The sequence below is a fragment of the Brachyistius frenatus genome, unplaced genomic scaffold, assembly GCF_029030835.1.
Source record: "Brachyistius frenatus isolate BFR_SWC_R1_liver_20210118 unplaced genomic scaffold, ASM2903083v1 Contig_279, whole genome shotgun sequence".
NCBI classification, from domain to species: domain Eukaryota; kingdom Metazoa; phylum Chordata; class Actinopteri; family Embiotocidae; genus Brachyistius; species Brachyistius frenatus.
The window spans coordinates 82501-105791 of record NW_027210878.1 but is presented as its reverse complement, the minus strand read 5'-3'; the positions used below and the strand labels follow the sequence as shown (position 1 = coordinate 105791).

General features: G+C 43.9%; 2 protein-coding genes across 3 annotated transcripts in view; both read left to right on the top strand.

Annotated features, from left to right (window-relative positions):
• Positions 1-48: 48 nt before the first annotated feature.
• On the top strand, positions 49-15932 carry fpgs (folylpolyglutamate synthase). Its single transcript, XM_069721966.1, has 15 exons — positions 49-195; positions 3132-3260; positions 3383-3436; positions 3792-3856; positions 5607-5721; positions 6855-6932; positions 7298-7359; positions 9020-9122; positions 9356-9433; positions 9541-9697; positions 11514-11597; positions 11790-11940; positions 12728-12803; positions 13698-13764; positions 14586-15932. Exons 1-15 carry the CDS (start codon positions 49-51, stop codon positions 14948-14950), a joined length of 1731 nt encoding a protein of 576 aa, XP_069578067.1. The 3' UTR covers positions 14951-15932.
• A 1876-nt stretch (positions 15933-17808) lies between these two features.
• naif1 (nuclear apoptosis inducing factor 1) overlaps positions 17809-23291 on the top strand; it is a 7337-nt gene continuing 1854 nt past the window's right edge. For both annotated transcript variants that reach the window (XM_069721959.1, XM_069721958.1), the window contains exons 1-2: positions 17809-18360; positions 22329-22379. In XM_069721959.1, the coding sequence (XP_069578060.1) occupies positions 17916-18360; positions 22329-22379 (496 nt within the window). In that variant the 5' untranslated portion in view covers positions 17809-17915. The remainder of the gene's footprint in view (positions 18361-22328; positions 22380-23291) is intronic.

Here is a 23291-nt window from a genome sequence, read left to right as displayed (position 1 = left end):
CCTATGAAAAGAACCCTCCCATATTTGGCTGCGGCTTCCTGTCCAATGATGGCGTGCTGGTCGCGCGTGTGGCGGCGGAGCTCCGGTTTAACCGCGCGGCTCCGAAGGCGGGACTGGATGTGCACCTTGGCGAGCCTTTCGGTCAGATACTACAGCACCAAGACGGCTCCTCAGCTACCGGGAATGGAGTACCAGGTAGACGCGCTGTTCTTCACCATCTTTGAACCAGATGCTAACGAGCTAGCTAGACACCGGTGCTAGTTGGACAAGTTTGTGGAAACTGCTTCTGAGTTTAGTACAAAGTGTTAAAGCTGAACATGGCGACGTCTTTCTGTTGGCGAGGAGCCGGGCAATGTCAAACCGGAAAAGTAACTGTAAGAGACCTATGGAAGTTAGTGTGGAAAGAGCGAGTGCTGTGAGCTCTACCGTGAGCTCTACCTGAGCTCTACCTGAACTCTACCCTGAGCTCTACCGTGAGCTCTACCTGAACTCTACAGTGAGCTCTACAGTGAGCTCTACTGTGAGCTCTACCGTGAGCTCTACCTGAACTCTACCCTGAGCTCTACCGTGAGCTCTACCTGAGCTCTACCCTGAGCTCTACCTGAGCTCTACCTGAACTCTACCCTGAGCTCTACCTGAGCTCTACCTGAACTCTACCGTGAGCTCTACCTGAACTCTACCCTGAGCTCTACCTGAGCTCTACCGTGAGCTCTACCTGAACTCTACCGTGAGCTCTACTTGAGCTCTACCTGAGCTCTACCGTGAGCGCTACAGTGAGCTCTACCGTGAGCGCTACATTGAGCTCTACCGTGAGCTCTACCTGAACTCTACCGTGAGCTCTACCGTGAGCTCTACCTGAGCTCTACCTGAGCTCTACTGTGAGCTCTACCTGAGCTCTACCGTGAGCTCTACCTGAGCTCTACCCTGAGCTCTACCTGAGCTCTACTGTGAGCTCTACCTGAACTCTACCCTGAGCTCTACCTGAACTCTACAGTGAGCTCTACCTGAACTCTACCGTGAGCTCTACCGTGAGCTCTACCTGAACTCTACAGTAGAGCTCTACAGTGAGCTCTACTGTGAGCTCTACCTGAGCTCTACCTGAACTCTACCGTGAGCTCTACCTGAACTCTACCGTGAGCTCTACCTGAACTCTACAGTGAGCTCTACAGTGAGCTCTACTGTGAGCTCTACCGTGAGCTCTACCTGAACTCTACCGTGAGCTCTACCTGAACTCTACCCTGAGCTCTACCGTGAGCTCTACCGTGAGCTCCACCATGAGCTCTACCCTGAGCTCTACCTGAACTCTACCGTGAGCTCTACTGTGAGCTCTACCTGAACTCTACCTGAGCTCTGCCCTGAGCTCTACAGTGAGCTCTACAGTGAGCTCTACTGTGAGCTCTACCTGAGCTCTACCTGAACTCTACCGTGAGCTCTACCTGAACTCTACCGTGAGCTCTACCGTGAGCTCTACCTGAACTCTACCGTGAGCTCTACAGTGAGCTCTACTGTGAGCTCTACCGTGAGCTCTACCTGAACTCTACCGTGAGCTCTACCTGAACTCTACCCTGAGCTCTACCGTGAGCTCTACCTGATCTCTACCGTGAGCTCTACCCTGAGCTCTACCGTGAGCTCTACCTGAACTCTACCGTGAGCTCTACCCTGAGCTCTACCTGAACTCTACCGTGAGCTCTACCGTGAGCTCCACCCTGAGCTCCACCATGAGCTCTACCCTGAGCTCTACCTGAACTCTACCGTGAGCTCTACTGTGAGCTCTACCTGAACTCTACCTGAGCTCTGCCCTGAGCTCTACCTGAACTCTACCGTGAGCTCTACCTGAGCTCTACCTACCTGACCAGCTCTACATCGAAGGGCGACATGGGAACCAACATGTGGTGTACATTTCTTCTGTGATGTCATATTCTGGTTTGACTTGAGCCAGTTTGACATGCATGTAAAACTGTGTTTTTTAAGAAGAGGACTTTGGGTTGATTATAACAGAACCCGAGGCTCTATCGGGGCTCTATCGAGGCTCTGTCGGGCTCTATCGAGGCTGTATCGGGGCTCTATCGAGGCTCTGTCGGGCTCTATCGAGGCTTTATCGGGGCTCTATCGGGGCTCTATCGAGGCTCTGTCGGGCTCTATCGAGGCTCTATCGAGGCTCTGTCGGGGCTGTATCGGGGCTCTATGGAGGTTGTATCGGGGCTCTATCGGGGCTCTATCGAGGCTGTATCGGGGCTCTATCGGGGCTCTATCGGGGCTGTATCGGGGCTGTATCGGGGCTCTATCGGGGCTCTATCGGGGCTGTATCGGGGCTCTATCGGGGCTCTATCGGGGCTGTATCGGGGCTCTATCGAGGCTGTATCGGGGCTCTATCGGGGCTGTATCGAGGCTGTATCGGGGCTCTATCGGGGCTCTATCGAGGCTGTATCGGGGCTGTATCGGGGCTCTATCGGGGCTGTATCGGGGCTCTATCGGGGCTGTATCGGGGCTGTACTATTTTGAGCAGCGGATGAATGGACTGCTTCAGTGAGTGTTTGTCAGCCTGGTGGTCCGATGTCGACAGCTCTCTGGCCCAGAGGAGTAACGTGGATCACAAACATGGGCAGGTTACAGTGCAACAAAAAAACATGTCACATTTGAGAAGAAAATGATGAATGTTTGCAATTCCTTCAGAGATGATTTAGTTTAATGATTAATACACTTGATTATTTAGGCACCAATTATTTCCAAATCCAGCTTGTGGGAAAGTGTCTTTCACTTGAACTTCATCGACGTTTTGTCCACGTCATCTTTGTCTACTGAAGGCTGGAGGAACTAAATGTTGAATAGATTAGTGAAAATAATGGAAAGAGTGTAAGAAAAGTAGTGACATCTTGTACTGCCGACGTTGTGTCGCTCTGAGGTGTGTTGTTGGCTGATCAAACCGGTGCTGTGATCTTATCAGCAGAAGGATAAGAGCTGGACTTCAGCACAAGCTGCAGTCAGATAGTCCAGTCACGGCACCCTGGTTCTGATTGATGAGCTGCTTTCACAAAACATTTGCATGAAAGTTGTCTGTGACTAATGTTTGACTCACAGGTTATGATGCTGCCTCATATTCACACTTCTGTCTCGTGCTTTCTACGTTACAGGATGCCATTTGCACCCTGAACACGCTGCAGACCAACGCCAGCGCTCTGCAGCAGGTCCGGAGGGAGCGGAGCAACCCTCAGCTGCAGCTGCAGGCCATGAGAGGGTTCCTGGAGCGGGCCGGGCTCACGGTGAGTCCATCAGAACCACAGAGAACCACGGAGAACCACCTAGGGGTCGTTGATGAGAATCGAGTTAATGTGTGTGTGTCCCTCTCTCTCTCTCTCTCTCTCTCTCTCTCTCTCTCTCTCAGGTGGAGGAGCTCGACCATCTGAACATCATCCATGTGACGGGAACAAAGGGCAAAGTGAGCTGACCTCACACAACCTGCTGTCTTGTGTTGCTTGTTAAAGGGCCGGCCAGGATTCGTTTTTTGTTTGTTTTTTGGACCATACAACTGTCATCCAGATGTTTTCACATATAGATGTAAAGAAGTCTGAGTTATAGATATATAATCACCCGGTTGAACCGTTTGTTTACATTTACAACATAGATTGTTCCTTTTCATTTTCAGCTCTAAGCTCCCGTTATGCAACCTCTAACCAGACCATCATGCAATCCTGTTTTCAAACCGGAGTTCATTAACTGCAGGAGACGCAGGTTGTTGAGCTTCCAACACGGCTTCGTGCGACGGCCTCTGAGCGTCTGCGTTTGTCTTTCAGGGGTCAACATGTGCGTTCACAGAGCAGATTTTGAGAAGTTATGGCTTCCACACAGGATTTTACAGGTAACTCAGACGGGAAACAATAACTTTTTGAATACATGTTTCACTTGATCAAACTCAGCATCTGTGTTACTCACAGTGTTTGTTGACCACTGGTACGTGTGACATGAGAGCAGAGCGCACATCGAGTTTTTATATCCAGCTTTGGAGAAACTGGCGACAGATACACTTGAAATGCTTCAGAGAACTTGCGTGAAGAGGTGTTCGCTTTTCAGGAGGGTCAGAAAGTCACTGCCCAGGAACGAAGACGGTCGGGTCGGGTCAGGAGCGCGACCAGCTCGGGTTTATTTGACATTCGCTGGGTTGTGGACTGAAGTCGAACGCCAGGGTCTGAATGTCAACACAGTTCAAGTGTCATGGTCTGAGGCATCAGAGGGAAAAACATTCAGCACAAACAACCTGAACTGTGGCGGGATGACACTCGGATATATTGTAATAAATGATACAAATGCATGACTTTGACCCACTTTGTCACATCCGTCGATCCGTAGTTAGTAGTAAAAAGAAAAAGGATGCGATTTGGAACAAGTACGCTTTGTTTAAAAGACTCCTCTTCTTCTTCTCCTTCATTTTGTGGGCGGAGCATCAGCGCCACCAACTGTCTCGACGGCTCAGTCGATGTGACGTATTTCTGGTGCAGAGGGTTGTGGGTCAGAACAGCTGGAGCAGCATGCTGCAGAGTAGGACCGGGTGTAGTAGAACATCCTGGTACTTTTAACATCCTACGTTTAACATACTAAATATTGGGGACTTAATAAAAAAAAAAGTTCAGGTGTGTTTGGCTAGTAGTAGCGACAACTGCTTTGTCATAAGAGTTTTACTGATTTCCAGATTCCCTTTCTGTCAAATCTGTTGCACTTTGTTTTTGATCAGCTCATGATTCTGCAGCAGTACATTTATACCCAGCATGGTATTAATGTGATATTTATGATTTCTTTTGGAGACGCATGAAATGTTCCAGCAGATCTCGTAATGCTTCCCAGTTTGCACATTTAGCTTCTAAACATGGTCCCAAGGGTTTTTTATAGGCTGTGTCTTCTACAATGGGGTCTCTAATGTTCAAAGGTCATTCTGCAACACACTGTCGGAAGGTTGGACATATTAACATTTAATAATTGTTAATCATCTACCATTGTAATCAGTGGGATTGTCAACATTAAAATATAGCAACTCTATATTTATCCTAGAATGACATTTTACATACAATATAATTAATAATTATTAATATATTCGCAGAAAATAAACGTGGGGAGTGATCGCTCATTTTATTTTCGTCCGGTGTAGAGAAACAGCAACTGGAAAACTAAAGTTTTGAGTCTCTTGTTGCAACACGGTGGAAGAGGGCCGTCACTTTACTTTTGAGTTTGTTATATGACTTTATGGACCTGAAGGACACTGAACTCTTCACAGTGAAAGTTTATTTCCTCAACAGGAAATGCTTTTGAGAAACTTGATTAGTTTTACAATCCAGCACAGATGAGCATGTATGTATTTGAACTAGCCTGAATACAGATGTACAGGCGTAGACTGTCTGAATGTCATGCATCACTGTGTTTGTTTAAAATATCATTAAGAAATCAGTTCTGAGATGTAATATCTGATTGGTTGATACCGATTTATTACAGAGACAAGCAAGTGAAATATTGTATAATTTACATGTTAAATGAAAAAGGTGACATCTGTGTCGGTGTATTTTGGAATATAATGGAAAGAGTCTCGTGCACATGTTGTGACTTTTCCCTCCTGGTTGCAGTTCCCCACATTTGGTCCAAGTCAGGGAGAGGATCCGGATCAATGGGCAGCCCATCGGAAAAGAGCTCTTCACCAAATACTTTTGGCAGGTTTATGGACGTCTGGATGAAACTAAGGTAAGATCAGTTTAAAACAGCCCCAGGCTTTGTCTCAGGTGAACAGAGGCTAATGGAGTGATCCCATCCCAAGCAGGGATTTCTGTTTATTTTGTCTTTAACCCGATCTTGCATCCGTTCTGTATTCTCCGCATGAGGAGAACTTTGGTGTATTTCATCAGTGTCACAGGTTATAATTGAGTTTCAGTATAAAATGAGATCCCTCAAGTCCGGATGAGTGTGACCCTCGTGACGGCACACTTTGGTCACATTACAAGTTTTGCCACGTGATTGGCTAATCAGATATTTCCATAAATGACTTAATGAACTGGCCTGTGAGTGTATTTCCATGTGATTGGTGCAGTTCCCTGTTCAAAATGGCCTTTTGTCAGTTTGATTGTCTGGCTTGTGGTTGCTGTGTAGCTTTCTTGTGAACAGCTCACTGCAGCCGTAGTAAGGAACGGCAGTTAAATGTCACTTAGCTCTAAAAAAAAAAAAAAGAAATATGATTTTGATAATCCTGAAAAACGTGATCACCTTTTGCTTCTTCATTGTGGACATCTGCCTGCTGGCTGTTCTCTCATTATCAGCTAAGCATGATGGTATACTTGTGTGCGAGTTGACCTCAGTATGAATCGATTCGTAGCGCAAAATAATATAACATTAGTTTTAAAAGGTGAGACAAAGTCAGCTCCCTTGCCTCCTCTCCCAAAAAATAAAGTTGCAGCTGCGTCGTAGGTCAACCTCCAATACTAGGAACACTGCTGCAGACCAACTTCTTCCTCAACCAGAGTTTCACAGAATCTAATAAATATTGACTTTTTAATAAAAGGGCTTCTTGTGGCTCAGATGTGGCTTTGACTGAACGAATGTCGAAGTAGATAATGAATGAATGAACATTGAGCCTACTTTGTTGAAAATACTGAGATACATCTTGTGTAGTACCATTCAGTGTAAAAATGCCTGGCGCTACTCAAATTACTGAAAAAAAAAAAAAAAATGCTTGAATCAGCAGCTTTGTCTGCTATGTTTAGCTGCTACAGTATGCTTGGATTAAGAAAACGCTAACACGGTATAAGGGTTTACATTTCCTGGTGTATATTGTTGCAGAGTGATGCAGTCCTCATTGTTTTTTTCCTCTTCGACCTCCTCAGGATGCCCACAGAGGGATGATGCCAGCATACTTTCGTTTCCTCACCATCTTGGCCTTCCATGTCTTCCTTCAAGAGAAGGTATACTTAAAGTCAATAGATGAGAACCCAGTGGGTCATTATAGATGACAACAGTTATAAACTCATCATTTGGCGCTGAAGTGATTTAAGCAAATTCCCTTTTAAGTTTGATACAGATAAGGTTTCACTGTATTGTGGTTTTTCTTCAGGAAATTAACCATTTCTTTATACTTGTGCACAACTTCATAAAAGCTCATATATTGTTGGTAATTGTAACGGATCATCCTGTGGGAGCTCAGATTTACTCCAACAATGAGTCCTGAGCCTGTAGTTGTGGAGAACGCTGCTCTAGATCAGGCCAACAATGAAGTTTCTTGTTAAGCTCTGACTTTCCTGGGATCTAAACGGCTTTTGTCTTTGATCAGGTGGATTTAGCTGTGATTGAAGTTGGTATTGGTGGAGCGTACGACTGCACCAACATTATACGGTAAGATTCTCTATTGAAGGGTTGAACCTACTGACTGTAACAAAATTAGCATTATTGTGTTGTGTTTTAGTAAATGACGCCTCAGTTCTGTTTGACGACTGACATGACTTCGATCCAAAGACATGCAGCAGCTGTAATATTTTTTTATTGAGATTTTGGACCCAATAAAAGGCTGCGGATGTTTATTATCCAGTCTAGAGTATCATAATAAAATATCTGATCCACAATATCAAACTGTATCAGACAGCCGAGAACAAATACTGGAGTTGAGTCTGTGTTTTACAGTCAAAATAAAAGTGCAGTGTTTCAATGGTAGACAGAACATGTCACTCAGTGCAGCAGTGGGGATCATTGTCTGTTTTTTAAAATAGTTTTCAACACAATGGGCTCAATGGCACAGAGGAAACAGATACTGCATGTCAGTCTTTGATCCACACACCTGCACAGTGCTTTGTAGGAAACAGTCTGTTGGTTTCAGTAACACAGTCCATCATTGAATACTCATATGATACAGCTGTAATAGTTACAAAGTGGGAAGAGCATATTTTGGTGGCCCCTGTTTTTGGAGGTGAAAGTTGAAAATGTTCACCGACTCAAATGAAACGCTTCAGTCATCGGTTCCACTTAAGTCAGCTACCTTTTTAAATTCGGGGTCAGTTTTCATGTTTTGTTATTCACTGAAAAAAACCAAAGAGTTGTGAATTCCCTGCTGTTTTATTTGTGCTACAAACTGGCTTTTTTCACCATAGTAGCTGTAGTGTCTGGTTCGCTGCTTTATGTCAAAATAAGAGAAATATGATTTCTCACAGAAAATGAATATAACCCCTGAACAGTCCAGTGGCTGCAGTGCTACGGTGCACAAGTGCACTCGTATTAGATCTCTCTGGGAAAATAAGGGTTCTTTGTGATTCTATGGATATAAACCATCTCAACATACACTCATTACACTCATCTTTGTCACAAAATCCCTAAAGAAACAAACAATTACAATATTATCATTACTTACCAATAAAGCTTCACATAATAATAACTAATAAATGAAATTAGCAGTAAGTAATAGCCGGTTTAGGTATCCACATGGCATCTCACTCTGCCTCACTGGAGCCAATAAGAGCTTCCATTTTGTCTCTATGGAGAGCGGAGGTGGATGACCCTCTATTGTTGTTGATAGATCCACACAGTCAGAAGTGGTTTGCTTGTTTTATCATGAAAACAACGCCTGATGGACATTTTTCAAACTGAATGGGAACACAAAGTAAAGTCCTGTTGCTTGTAGGAAGTTGTGTAAAAAAAAAATTCCCCTTGGGGATTAATAAAGTAACTATCTATCTCTATCTACTATACTATACTATACTATACTATACTATACTTCAGGGTGTGTCAGAACACCTGCAATAAAAAATAATGTTGGTGTGAGCAGCGTTTCAGTACATGTTTGATCAACAAATGGTTTTGTTTTGCAGTAGCACCAGTAACGTGGTCTCACAACCAATAATGCTGATGACCTTCCCAGGTCATTTTTAAAGTTGCATTGAAGTGTGCTGTTACTTGGAAAAAGTGCTTTGTAGTTAAGGATAAACTGCCAGCATTGAGTTTAGGTTTGTATTACCACTTTTATCATTGTATGAATAAGACGTAACCAGTGTGCTTGTGTCACCAGGAGGCCGTGGGTCTGTGGCATTTCCTCACTGGGCATCGACCACACTCAGATTCTGGGAGACACCATCGAAAAGATTGCCTGGCAAAAAGGAGGCATCTTCAAGGTGTGTTGGCACGATGAGTCATAGTGATCAGAAGAACTGTAACGAGAAGTGAGCATCCTCCCTCTGCTGATGAATACTATGAAATATGGTTGAAAGTTCTGGAAAAAGCAGAAGTGGACCTTGAGTTTGGAGACTGCTGTTTTCAATAGTGGTCAGATACTGAAGCTCTTTTTGAAGTGGACTTGTGTTGTTTCTACTCTCTGCTGCTGTTGATCATGCTCATGTGTTTGCAGACAGGAGTTCCTGCCTTCACAGTCAGACAGCCAGAAGATGCGATGGCTGTGCTCAAGGATCGAGCCAAAGTGATCCGAGTAAGTGTGTCTGTTTTCAGTCATTTTACTCTGTCCCCTGGAGAAAATAAAGCCTCTAATAAACGTGCCTCCAACTTGATGTAATCCCGTCGAACCTGTTGTTGCAGAGTCCTCTGTGGGTGTGTCCAGAGCTGAACGACTACCAGGCAGACTGTGGACCTTTGCACCTGGGCCTGGCAGGACAGCACCAGCGCTCCAATGCCTCTCTGGCCCTCCAGCTGAGTTACACCTGGCTGCAGAAACGATGTCTACCGGGTGGCGTGGGTAAGTCTGCTAACGTTTGAACTGTACTAGTGGCAGCCTGTTGCAGCAGCTCCCCCGAGAGCCCCCCTGCTGTAGCAAAGAAATTTCCCCTCGGGGATTAATAAAGTGAAATAAAAAAAATAAAGTATGTCATTAAGTCATTTATTCAAGAGCTTAGTTTGCTCTCATAAATTCTGTATGTGGAGAAACGGTGATGTTTGATTTTACTCTGTGATACCGTTTTACCAACATAACCTGCAGACTTCCTCTGTGATGCTAATAAAGTCCAGTACGGTGATTGGACATGGAAACCCATCGGATACCCAAATGGGTCTGTTTGTACTGTAATGACTGCACGGCTTCCTGCAGACATACACAAATGACAAAATTACAACCAGGGTTGAGACTCGTAACCACGTTGATGGGGAAGTTTAACCGGCCTCATCAAAGCTGGTCTACATCTTCTTTTTGTTACGGTCATCCTGTTTGGGAAACATTGTAACACATACATGAAGATTCAATTCAATTTTATTTATATAGCGTCAAATCACAACACAGGTTATTTCATGGCACTTAACACATTAAAGTCTTTACAGCAGAACTTTACAATATTATACAGAGAAACCAACAATTCAACAATTCCCACATAAGCTAGGAGGGAAAACCTCCTCTTTAAGGGAGAAAAACCTCCAACAGAAGGAAGAAAAACTCCCTTTAACAGGAAGAAACCTCCGACAGAACCAGGATCAGAGGTGGGCGGAGCATCTGTTAATAGAACCAGGATCAGAGGTGGGTGGGGCATCTGTTAATAGAACCAGGATCAGAGGTGGGTGGGGCATCTGTTAATAGAACCAGGATCAGAGGTGGGTGGAGCATCTGTTAACAGAACCAGACTCAGAGGTGGGCGGAGCATCTGTTAACAGAACCAGGATCAGAGGTGGGCAGAGCATCTGTTAATAGAACCAGGATCAGAGGTGGGTGGAGCATCTGTTAACAGAACCAGACTCAGAGGTGGGCGGAGAATCTGTTAACAGAACCAGACTCAGAGGTGGGCGGAGCATCTGTTATCAGAACCAGGATCAGAGGTGGGTGGGGCATCTGTTAATAGAACCAGGATCAGAGGTGGGCGGAGCATCTGTTAACAGAACCAGACTCAGAGGTGGGCGGAGCATCTGTTAACAGAACCAGGATCAGAGGTGGGCGGAGCATCTGTTAACAGAACCAGGCTCAGAGGTGGGCAGAGCATCTGTTAACAGAACCAGGATCAGAGGTGGGCGGAGAATCTGTTAACAGAACCAGACTCAGAGGTGGGCGGAGCATCTGTTATCAGAACCAGGATCAGAGGTGGGTGGGGCATCTGTTAATAGAACCAGGATCAGAGGTGGGCGGAGCATCTGTTAACAGAACCAGGATCAGAGGTGGGCGGAGCATCTGTTAACAGAACCAGACTCAGAGGTGGGCGGAGCATCTGTTAACAGAACCAGGATCAGAGGTGGGCGGAGCATCTGTTAACAGAACCAGGCTCAGAGGTGGGCGGCCATCTGCCTCGACCGGTTGAGGTGAGAGGAGAGCAGAGAGAGAAAAGGACAGCATAGAGATACAAGACATGAACTGTTGGTGGGTCGACAATCACAGAGCAGAGACATGCAGCTCCATGACGGGACATCTGGAAAAGAAAGAACAGAAACTACACGAGCGAAGGAACTGAATGGAGACAACAGATAATAATAAGAAACTATGGGAGAGATATCTGTTTAATGTTTGAAAGAGCTTAAGGCTGTCTCAGCTTCATGAAAACTGTTCCCTCCCAACAGATAAAACTGTTCCCTCCCGACAGATAAACATGTTCCCTCCACCAGTGCTGAGAACACCAGCGCTCTTCAGGCGACTTCCTTCAAGCTCAGCCCCGTCATGGTGAAAGGTCAGTCCCTGAAAGTGTATCGTCAGCTATATAAAGAAGAAAGTTCACGTCTTGTTACCTTCCGGCAAACAAATCAGACAAATACACAAGAAAGATTACAGATATCCAGGATTCAACTGGTATTAATCAGAATTTATATGAATAGATATATAAAAACTTTCTTGCTGGCTGAGTGAGTGTGTTTGGTCTCAGGGTTGGCAGACACCAAGTGGCCCGGCAGGAATCAGACTCTGAGACATGGGGCGGTCACCTACTTCCTGGACGGAGCTCACACCATGCGCAGCATGCAGGCCTGCGTCCACTGGTTCAGAGAGACTGCAGCCCAGCATGAAAGGACCGCCAGGTGAGCATCACTCCCTCATCCTTCAAGCAACTTCATGAAATATTATTGGTAACAGGAGGTGCTCGAAGATTAAACGTCGCACTGTAACAAGGGGATGAATAATGTTCAGTACTGATATGAAGTGTAACCTCCAGACGCACACGGTGTCTCGTACTTCTGCTTTTCCACCGATACGCATCGTGGTGTGTAACGCTGCGTTGTCATTGGTTGATGGAGAGTAGGAGCGCTTGTTTTAAAGTAGTTGACGTTCCAAATGAAATCCAAATAATTGTCATTTTTATAAATGAGATCAAATGCTTTTACACACAAAGTCTACATTAAACTATTATGCAGAATATTAGAACATATTAAAGAACGCTCTTCTGTGCTGCGGTTCTTTAATGATCTTTGATGTTATCCTGATTCTGACCGTTAAATCAGTCAGGCTTAAAACAGAACCCCGTTGGTCTGAATGTTTATGATCAAATGGATCTATATATTATGTGAAATTAGTTGTGAGGCGTTGTACTCAATGATGATTCCCATTTAATTTCTACAACCTGGCTTCACCATCTGCGTTTGGCCCGGTTCTGAACGAGGTCCCAGATGAGCTTCTCTAAAGAAAGGACTGTTCAACAGGGTGTAAAATGTTTTCATCATGAAGCTGTTCATATTAGTTTTAATACCTGCTGCTCATTTCTATTATTATTATTATTATTATTATTATTATTATTATTATTATTATTATTATTATACACTTGAGACATTTGCTAAAGAGACATGGCACCTCGATGTGTTTGTGTTGCAGCGGCCCGGTGACCCGAGTTCTACTCTTCAACTCTACAGGAGAGAGAGACTCGGCAGCCATGTTGAAACTGCTGGTGGTGAGTACAGCTGTTGTGTAGTGGGTGGATGGGTGGATGGATGGGTGGGTGGATGATGGATGGATGGATGGGTGGGTGGATGGATGGGTGAGTGGGTGGATGGATGGGTGGGTGGATGATGGATGGATGGGTGGGTGGATGATGGATGGATGGATGGATGGGTGGGTGGGTGGATGATGGATGGGTGGGTGGATGGGTGGGTGGATGATGGATGGATGGATGGATGGGTGGGTGGGTGGGTGGATGATGGATGGATGGATGGGTGGGTGTATGGGTGGGTGGATGGATGGGTGGGTGGATGATGGATGGATGGATGGATGGATGGGTGGGTGGATGATGGATGGATGGATGGGTGGGTGGATGATGGATGGATGGGTGGGTGGGTGGATGATAAAAATAGACTAATTAAATTAAAACTAACTAAACAATAGTGCAAAGATTTAAACAAACAAGAAAACAGACAACCAACGGTGTTATTGTTGTGTGATGGATTTTGCCGTAGTAGTATAGTGTTGTAGTAGTAGTAGTAGTATGTTGTAGTAGTAGTAGTAGTAGTAGTAGTAGTAGTAGTAGTATGTAGTAGTAGTAGTAGTAGTATAGTGTTGTAGTAGTAGTAGTAGTAGTAGTATAGTGTTGTAGTAGTAGTAGTAGTATAGTGTTGTAGTAGTGTAGAGAAAACTTTTACTGTTCAAAGTGAAATTTTTTAACTTGAGTATAAGATCAAAGTACAAATAGTTAAAACTTTGATTTGTTTAGTAAATTGTAATTTTAATTTCCTCAGAAATGTGATGCTCAAAGGTTTTTATTTGTGAATTCATTCTCAGCAGTTGTTTACAGATGTTTGGAGACATATTTCAGAGTTTGTTGAGCGTCACTAATTGTGTTTCTTTTCAGCCATCTCATTTTGACTTTGCTGTTTTCTGCCCGAACATCACTGAAGCCATCGCTTCCTGTAACGCAGGTGAGCTCATTCAGCCTGTTGGCTTTGTTTGTACCACTTCTTCTACTTTTACACACTTGTTCTAATTCTCTAAATAGCACAGTTTTTAGTTTGAGTTCAAAGTGCTACAGATTATTTAAAGGAGTTGTTCAACATTTTGGGAAATACATGCATTTGCTTTTTTTTTTCTTTTTTTTTTAACTGGAGTGGACATGTTTAGACTATAAGTATCATATCGGACATATTTAAGAACAGACAGGGATCAGGACCAAAAATAAAAAGCCTGAGTGGAGAAGCAGCGGTCGGTAAGCTGGTGTTTGAATGGAAGTTTCGTTCCTGAGGAACGACTTCAATGTTCAATAAAGCATTGATGCAACTTTAACTTTCCTCAAATAAAACGCCACATTTCCATCACGTTCTTTACATTCTTCTTCACTCTGAGTTTCGACCTCCACTTTTTAAGTACTTCTACATCCATTTGGTGTTTGCAGCATCTGGATGATCCTAACATCACATAACATGGATGTATTAACATTTTCTTTTACAAATTTTCTTGAGAATTGTGTGCTAGATTCGGAGGGAAGGCTTGAGAACACAGGTTTTGTCTTTATGTAGCTACAACTGCATTAATTAAGCAATCTTTGAGCAAACCATGTAAAGTCTGGCCTGACAGTAGAAATGGAAACGTACACCGTCTTGCATAGTGATGCAGACTCCCCTGTGTGTTCCAGCGTTCAGATTAAAGCAGCGCCTGAACGAACCCAGAAACTCCACGGACGCTGAGAGCAGCTCTCGGAAGTCTCTGCTTCTTGGTCTTCATCTTGTCTTTCATTCCTTCCCAGACCAGCAGAACTTCAATGTGTCGGTGGAGAACATGCTGACTCGTTGCTTGGACAACAAGAGGAGCTGGCGTCTCCATAACGATCAGGGGAACACCACCCAGCTGCTCATCGAGGGAAGGCTGGTCCCGGACAGGAAGCCGGACACCCTGGTGTTCCCCTGCATCCTCAGCGCCCTCCAGTGGATCACCCAGGGTAGAGACTCCGTGCTGGCCGACCCGGCCCAGAGAGTCCTACCGGTTAAAGCCAGCATCACGGCTAAAGCCGCTCCTCTCTGCGAAGCGGCCGAGATCCACGTCCTCATCACGGGAAGCCTCCACCTGGTGGGAGGAGTCCTGAAACACCTGGACCCAGCTTCCTCCAAGTAAACGGCAGCGTGTGACGAGGGAATGGAGAGCGTTGAGATGGTAGACGGGCGCTGACCTCACATTTCCACTGCTGGGAGAGAAATCGTTCGGTCGGCACAGATGAAGGTTTGGAGGTTTTAGCTTTCTTTGGACTTCAGGTGTTTCCCTGAGTGGGATCAGCTGCACCCTCGGCCACCGGCGGCGTCTCCGGAGGTTTCCTGCTCCACTAGTTTGGAACGCGGCAGCTCCAGGTTCACCGAGAGCCTTCCAGAGGAGGGCGAGCTCCTGACTTTGGTCTTACTTGAAGCCAAACTGTGTTTCCGTGAGCTGCAGACAGGACGTTCATGGACACCGCGATGGGAGCGCAGTTGGTCAGACTGGGACGGGGTGAATGCTTCAGTCATCACTGATCACCAGTCTGAGTGGGAGCGACTGGTTATTACATAATGTCACATTTATACAGAAGCTGCAGATTAATAGGCACCAATTAGGAGTTTTCTGGCTTTTACCATTTCTATTTGCAACACTTGATAATTACTGATCACAATTGTTTTAAAATGAAAACCCTTTTGCAGTTTCTACTTTTACTTCGTCGGTACTTCATGATGTGTTCATGTCGTCTGTTGTAGATGTGTAAATATTCCAACACCTGCGTTGGCATCAGAGGGATTCATTGATCTGCCAATCAAATTCAATGTCCTCTGTTTTACATTGGAAGTCTTATTTAAATGGGCCTTAACTTATCTTTGCATTATGGGAGTGGAACACGTGCCATCGTTGTCTGCTGAAAGTTACTGGACTGGTATGAAACCTCACTGCTAACGGAAAAACATGAATTTCACTTTCAGTACAAAATAAACTACACTTACTTGTTTTTTATATCCACATGGTCAAGATGAAAAAAAAGAAGCTTAAATGAAAGATGAGGTCTGCTCGTATCTTTGAAAAAAAAAAAAAAAGTCAATTAAAAATGTATACACTGAAACTGTGTTGACCATTGTTTTAAACATCTTAATCTAAAACATGGATAGTGTTTTAAAGGACGCTCACGTCTGGCCATCGTAACACAATCATCTTTCCAGAATGAAGCCTGTGAACTTGAGGAGACGTCCTGTTGACTTCCCAGCAGACCTCCAGACCCCCGAGGACAACAGGCCGGCGTCCAAAGACATTCACGGCTCTTCTTCACGAGCGTGTTGGTGATTCGTCTTGAAAAAATACCTCAAATTTGAGGATGTCAGCTTCTCAGATGTGATGATTTATTTAAATTAGTTGATCTTTGATAGTTTTGTGCTTTGGACTATTTCTTAACAAAAGAGGCATTTAATGTTTCACACTATTGTCTGACCCACTATTAAAGTTCTCAAAGCGCTTTGCAGGTTGCCATGTAAGCTGCTCGCCTGACGGACCTCGACATGACGAGCTCCCAGCAAAGAGGGAACAACTCAGACATCACGAATGTGCTGCTAAATGTCCCTCTGAACTGGAGGGCAGAGGAAGTAGAGAGGAAATTAAGAGTCCTTCAGAATTGTACTTGCTTACAGTACGTAAGCGAATGTACGTGACGACTTTCCCACCGTGTGAATCGGCTCCAATAAAGTTTGGATGAAAGTCTTTGTTGGCGCAGAGCAGCAGATTTGGTCCAAGTTTTGGACTAAATTTAGACCTTCCTTGTGATTAACGATACGATATACTTTATTGTCCACATGGAGAAATTATTTTTGGGCAAGTGTTGCTGCATTTGATAGAATTCCGCATTTTGGGCAAAACAACATAAGAAACGTACATGTATGTGCCATAAATAGGGAGGTTGAAGTAAAAATAGTCTTCACATAAAAACAACAAAGCGTTCCAGCACTCAGGAGTCGGTGCACAAATGGAGCTGCATTTCAGGAGCAGTTGCTCTGATTGCTGTGTTGAAGCGTTCAGGAAACTAAAGACGTGTGATGGCAGGAACCTGCAGCTGTGTTCGTTTTAGGGTTAAAAGTAGAACGAGGATGCTTGAAAATATCACGAGCAGTTTTGACATCAACTTCATAGAAGTGCAAAACAAAGAAAAAGAAAGCTATCGTCTGTAAAACGGCAGCACGTCTTCCCGGTCCGCTTGAAAAGGTATTCGTCGGGTAAGTTGTTCCATCGTCTCGGAGAACTTGCCAGTTGTTTCACAGAATTCAGCCTCGGTGTCTCCTGTGATATCAGTCTGACTCCATGATGCTGAGCAAAGATGCTCTTTCAGTTGTATTGAATCGGACGGGTTCGTTCATGTGATGGATAAGAAACATCTTAAATCTCTCAACTTTTTGCACCATGCTAAAGTAGTCGTTTAAAGATCACTACAAGCTTTTCAGCTGGTGTGAAATGATTTCAAGCTGTTAGTTGATGTTTTCTCAGCTAACATGTTTTTAAAAAACACTCCTATGTTTTACAGAATGCAGTTTTCATGGCATTTTGTTCATATTTGATGTTTTTTCTTTGTTTTTCTTTCTTTCACCCTCACTATGAATACATCATGGGCTGTTTTTGGAGCCTTGTATTTTTGAATTATTGCATGTGTTTGTGGTTTTGGTTTTCTAACTTCCTGCTGTTGGATAACCTGCATATTTTTGTTATTGACATGTTGACACAAAATTAAAATAAAATGAAAACACCACTTCTGTTGGAGAAAGTACTGGCGAACTTTAAAGGTTTAAAGTCCTGCTGGAAGTGAGCTCACATAGTTAGTAAGTACATAGTTTGTTTGGCTGGTTGAGGGATTGGCGTGCGGTTAGTCCAATAGTAACAGAGAATACGGCATCAACCACGAGACTTCCAGCCAATGGGGGTGCAGTGGGCGGGGCTCCATGGCCCGCTAACGTTTGCGTTGTTAGTCGGAAGAAGAAGCCGATTCTGGAAGCCATTACGTCGCGCACATCCACTCAGGAAATCCACTACTTTTGCGTACAATACGCACAATTATACCTCCTAAAGAGGGCTTTTCTTTACGGTTATGGCATCGGCCGCCAAAAAAAGAAAAATGAATTTTTCGGAGAGAGAGGTGGAAATTATTGTAGAAGAAATAGAGAAACAAAAGCACACACTAGTGAACCACTTCAACGCCGGAGTCACCCACATGGCCAAGAACAACGCGTGGGTGGACATCCTGAAGAAGGTGAACGCTGTCACCACCTGTCCGAGGGAGCTGCCCGAGGTCAAGAAGAAGTGGTCCGACATGAAGACGGAGGTCCGGCGGAAAGTGGCCCAGGCGCGGGCTGCCATAGAAGGGACGTCCGCCGACGGCACTCCGGTTCCCGTCATCCTCACGGCCATGCAGCAGCGGATCTGTAACCTCCTGGGGGAGGCCACCATCATCAGCCTGCCGACCGGGGACTCGGACGCGGAGATCCCGTTACCGGTCACGGTCAACGCCGCCGCCACCGTCACGCTGTCGGAGGGTGAGTTCAGTAAAGTTGTGCTCTCCGGAGATGCGCGGAACACACAGTTCCCGGTGGACCTCCGGTGAAGTCCTCCTCGGAGCCCGGTGGACCTCCGGTGGTCCTCCGGTGAAGTCCTCCGGTGAAGTCCTCCTCGGAGCCCGTTGGACCTCCGGTGAAGTCCTCCGGTGAAGTCCTCCTCGGAGCCCGGTGGACCTCCGGTGAAGTCCTCCGGTGAAGTCCTCCTCGGAGCCCGGTGGACCTCCGGTGAAGTCCTCCGGTGAAGTCCTCCTCGGAGCCCGTTGGACCTCCGGTGGACCTCCGGTGGTCCTCCGGTGAAGTCCTCCGGTGAAGTCCTCCTCGGAGCCCGTTGGACCTCCGGTGGACCTCCGGTGGTCCTCCGGTGAAGTCCTCCGGTGAAGTACTCCTCGGAGCCCGGTGGTCCTCCGGTGAAGTCCTCCGGTGAAGTCCTCCTCGGAGCCCGGTGGAAAAACGCGCGAGGAGACGGACGCCGTCACGTCACGTTGCGGATAAGAGCGGAACAGACGACAGATCAGTGCAACCTGCAAACCTCGGTTTAACTAAACCAGGGAACAATCACTTTAAATCCTCTTTGATGTCACAATCATGACATTTTTAGTGAACGTGAAATTATTATATAAATAAGTGCATTAACAATTGAATAATAATTTGAATAATGTACAAACACCTGATGAGGAGGAAGAACCATTTATTGGCATTTAACATTGAAGCATATAAATGCAAATTATATTTCTGTTGCCTTTTATACTTTGTAAAAAAACTGAATTACAGCGTGAAGATATGACAAAGAACAACTTAGATGAACGAACCCTGAAAACGACCAAGAATCAGCGAGTTTGAAACCGTTGCTGCTTCTTCTGCAGAAATCATCTCCAAGTTCTGTTTTCTTTTTCATTCCATTTTCACGACCAACAGCAGCGCTGGTGAATTTAATGTCAACAGGAGCTCATTGAAATGTGATCAGTCAGATATTAGAAGTTATTCTAGTTTAGTACAATCAGAGTAAAGTATCAGAAGTACTTGTACTTTACTTATGTCCTGCTACTTTAAACTTCCATCCTTCTACATTTCTGTTTTACTCCATCGCATTTATTTCTGACGCAGTTTCTCGTAACATTTTAGGTCCAATACTTTACATGTGAAATGTATAATCAGGTTTTTTATATATGCATTGCTATAAATAGATTTGACTATTCAACAATATCATGTCTTGACATTAGCTCTGCTGTGTTGACATTAAAAAGCGAGACATCGCTTCCAGTCATTCGTTCAGTTTGAGCTCCTGCTATCTCACCAGAGTCCAGTCACAACGTTTGCTGTATTCCAGGTGACAAACTTCCCTCCGTACACTAACTAATAGTGCTCCTCCATTTCAGGACTCTGTAGAGCAGGAGGTTAGTGTTGTGCACTGACAGGAAATGACCTCATCATGTGACCACATCACCCTCCAAAATATCTTTAATTATTTTACCCAGAAATCAGTGTGTTTTTGTGTCCTCTGTTTAACACTCAGTAAACACACTGATTCTTCTGTCCAGCAGCAGCAGTGGAAAAGAAACATGTTGTGTTCAGGAACAGCTGCAGCTTCCTCACACACTTACTTCGATCACATCTAGATTACATCTGGAACACAAGTAGAACATCTGGAACACTAGTACAACATCTGGAACACTAGTACAACATCTGGGACAGTAATAGAACATCTGGAACACAAGTAGAACATCTGGAACACTAGTCGAACATCTGGAACACTAGTAGAACATCTGGAACACCAGTAGAACATCTGGAACACTAGTAGAACATCTGGAACACAAGTAGAACATCTGGAACACTAATAGAACATCGGGAACACAAGTAGAACATCTGGAACACTAATACAACATCTGGAACACAAGTAGAACAGCTGGAACACTAGTCGAACATCTGGAACACAAGTGCAACATCTGGAACACTAATAGAACATCTGGAACACTAGTTGAACATCTGGAACACAAGCAGAACATCTGGAACACAAGCAGAACATCTTGAACATAAGCAGAACATCTGGAACACACGCAGAACATCTGGATCACAAGCATAACATCTGGAACACAAGTACAACATCTGGAACAACAGTAGAACATCTGGAACACTAATATAATATCTGGAACACAAGTAAAACATTTGGAACACTAATAGAACATCTGGAACACAAGTAGAACATCTGGAACACTAGTCGAACATCTGGAAGACTAGTAGAACATCTGGAACACCAGTAGAACATCTGCAACACTAGTCGGACATCTGGAACACAATCAGAACATCTGGAATACAAGTAGAACATCTGGAACAGTAATATAACATCTGGAACACGAATAGAACATCTGGAACACTAATAGAACATCTGGAACACTAATACAACATGTGGAACACTAATAGAACATCTGGAACACTAATAGAACATCTGGAACACCAGTAGAACATCTGGAACACTAATAGAACATCTGGAACACTAGTAGAACATCTGGAACACAAGTACAACATCTGGAACACTAATAGAACATCTGGAACACAAGCAGAACATCTGGAACAACAGTAGAACGTCTGGAACACTAATAGAACATCTGGAACACTAGTAGAACATCTGGAACACAAGTACAACATCTGGAACACTAATAGAACATCTGGAACACACTAATAGAACATCTGGAACACAAGCAGAACATCTGGAACAACAGTAGAACGTCTGGAACACTAATAGAACATCTGGAACACTAGTAGAACATCTGGAACACAAGTACAACATCTGGAACACTAATAGAACATCTGGAACACAGGTACAACATCTAGAACACTTAATAGAACATCTGGAACACTAATAGAACATATGGAACACTAGTAGAACATTTGGAACACAAGCAGAACATCTGGAACACAAGCAGAACATCTGGAACACAAGTAGAACATCTGGAACACTAATATAATATCTGGAACACAAGTACAACATTTGGAACAGAAATAGAACATCTGGAACACTAATAGAACATCTGGAACACTAGTCAAACATCTGGAAGACTAGTAGAACATCTGGAACACCAGTAGAACATCTGCAACACTAGTCGGACATCTGGAACACAATCAGAACATCTGGAACACAAGTAGAACATCTGGAACACGAATAGAACATCTGGAACACTAAGAACATCTGGAACACCAGTAGAACATCTGGGACACTAATAGAACATCTGGAACACTAATAGAACATCTGGAACACTAGTAGAACATCTGGAACACAAGTACAACTTTGGAACACTAATAGAACATCTGGAACACAAGTACAACATCTGGAACAATAATAGAACATCTGGAACACAAGTAGAACATCTGGAACACTAATAGAACATCTGGAACACTAATACAACATGTGGAACACTAATAGAACATCTGGAACACTAATACAACATGTGGAACACTAATAGAACATCTGGAACACAGCATTTGTCTTCACCTAATTTTATTTCTTTTTCTAATTATTTTTGTTTGTTGCCATCCTAATATTTATATGATTACAGTAAAAGTTAACTTTTAAAGTAGTCGTGGCTTTATGGCCTTTTGGAGAAGAATTTACAAGTAAAATAAGGGGCGTGGCCTTTCGAATGCACTGGAGGAAACACATCGAGACAAGTTGAGGGTCTCCTCACATCAAACCCTCTTTGTCCAGATGTTTTTTAAATGAAAATCTGCACTAATTGACCTTGGCGTTGATTGCTGATCTGCATGTTATTGAAATCCAGATCCCATAAATCACGTGACATCTGTAGTAGATAGTATTGGGCCATACGCTTGTTTTTTACTGGTTTTAATCTTTATTTTACACGATGATTTATTGTTTTTTAGTTCCTCTTCTTTTTTAATACGGGTTTTTGTTGTTTTCAGCCTCATTTTCCCTCTTTTTTTTTTTTTGGTAGCTCTTCCAGGTGGTCCAGGGACAGTCTGCGATGATGCAAAGCCGCTGAGTGGTACGTTTTTTTTTTTCTGCAGAATTGCTCCAATCGTGCATGAAATTGTAAACATTCAGAGCAGTCAGCATGATCATCACATTCAATCTCTGACCAGTATCAGCAATGACAGAAGAGTTACGCTGAAAAAGTAAAATAATGATTCAGTACAGCTTCCTTCTTATGGAAGGTACAAACGTAACACAACATTTTTAAAATTAATGCTTGAGAAAAATAAACTTGAGAATCTTTTACATACTGGAATCATGGATGGGTCCTGCTCACTTGGCACATGAGCCAAGACATTTTTTTTAGCTTTGAGGTTTGCCTCCTGGAGATTTCTTTTGTTGCAGTACTGCAAGTGGCCACTGGGAACTTCCAGCTGAGTGGTGCTGTAGTGTTCAGTTCTCTTTATATATTTTTACATCCATGTTAACAAACTTGCAGTATTTTTTCCTGCAGACTGTTCATAAAAGAGTTCGTAGCTTCAGGTCTGTAAAATGGTTCTGATCCAGAAGTGTCTTCAGCTGCAATACCAGCGAGTGCCACTAGAGGTCGGCTCCAAAAAGCCTCCGGCTCCATAGACTCCCATTCAACTTCTGTCATCAAATCCAAAGTGAATAAAATGTGTCCATCAGTTATCTCGGTGTTGTTAGCTAAAGTCACTCCAACAATCTCAGAAACACTTTTAAGGAACTAATTAACAATTTTTAGAAAGTAAAAGTAAACTGAAACGTCTTTGTTTTACACCAAATCGTTTCAAGCCAAATTATCACAGCAGGTCTGTTGTCTGGTCCTCAGAGTGCACTGGTTATTAAAAATCACAATGTTTTATAAAATAATAAAAATAATTATTGAAATTATGAATTCTAAACAATATCAGTGTAGATTAAATACTATAATATTATACAAGTGTAGAGTTGAAAGAAACAC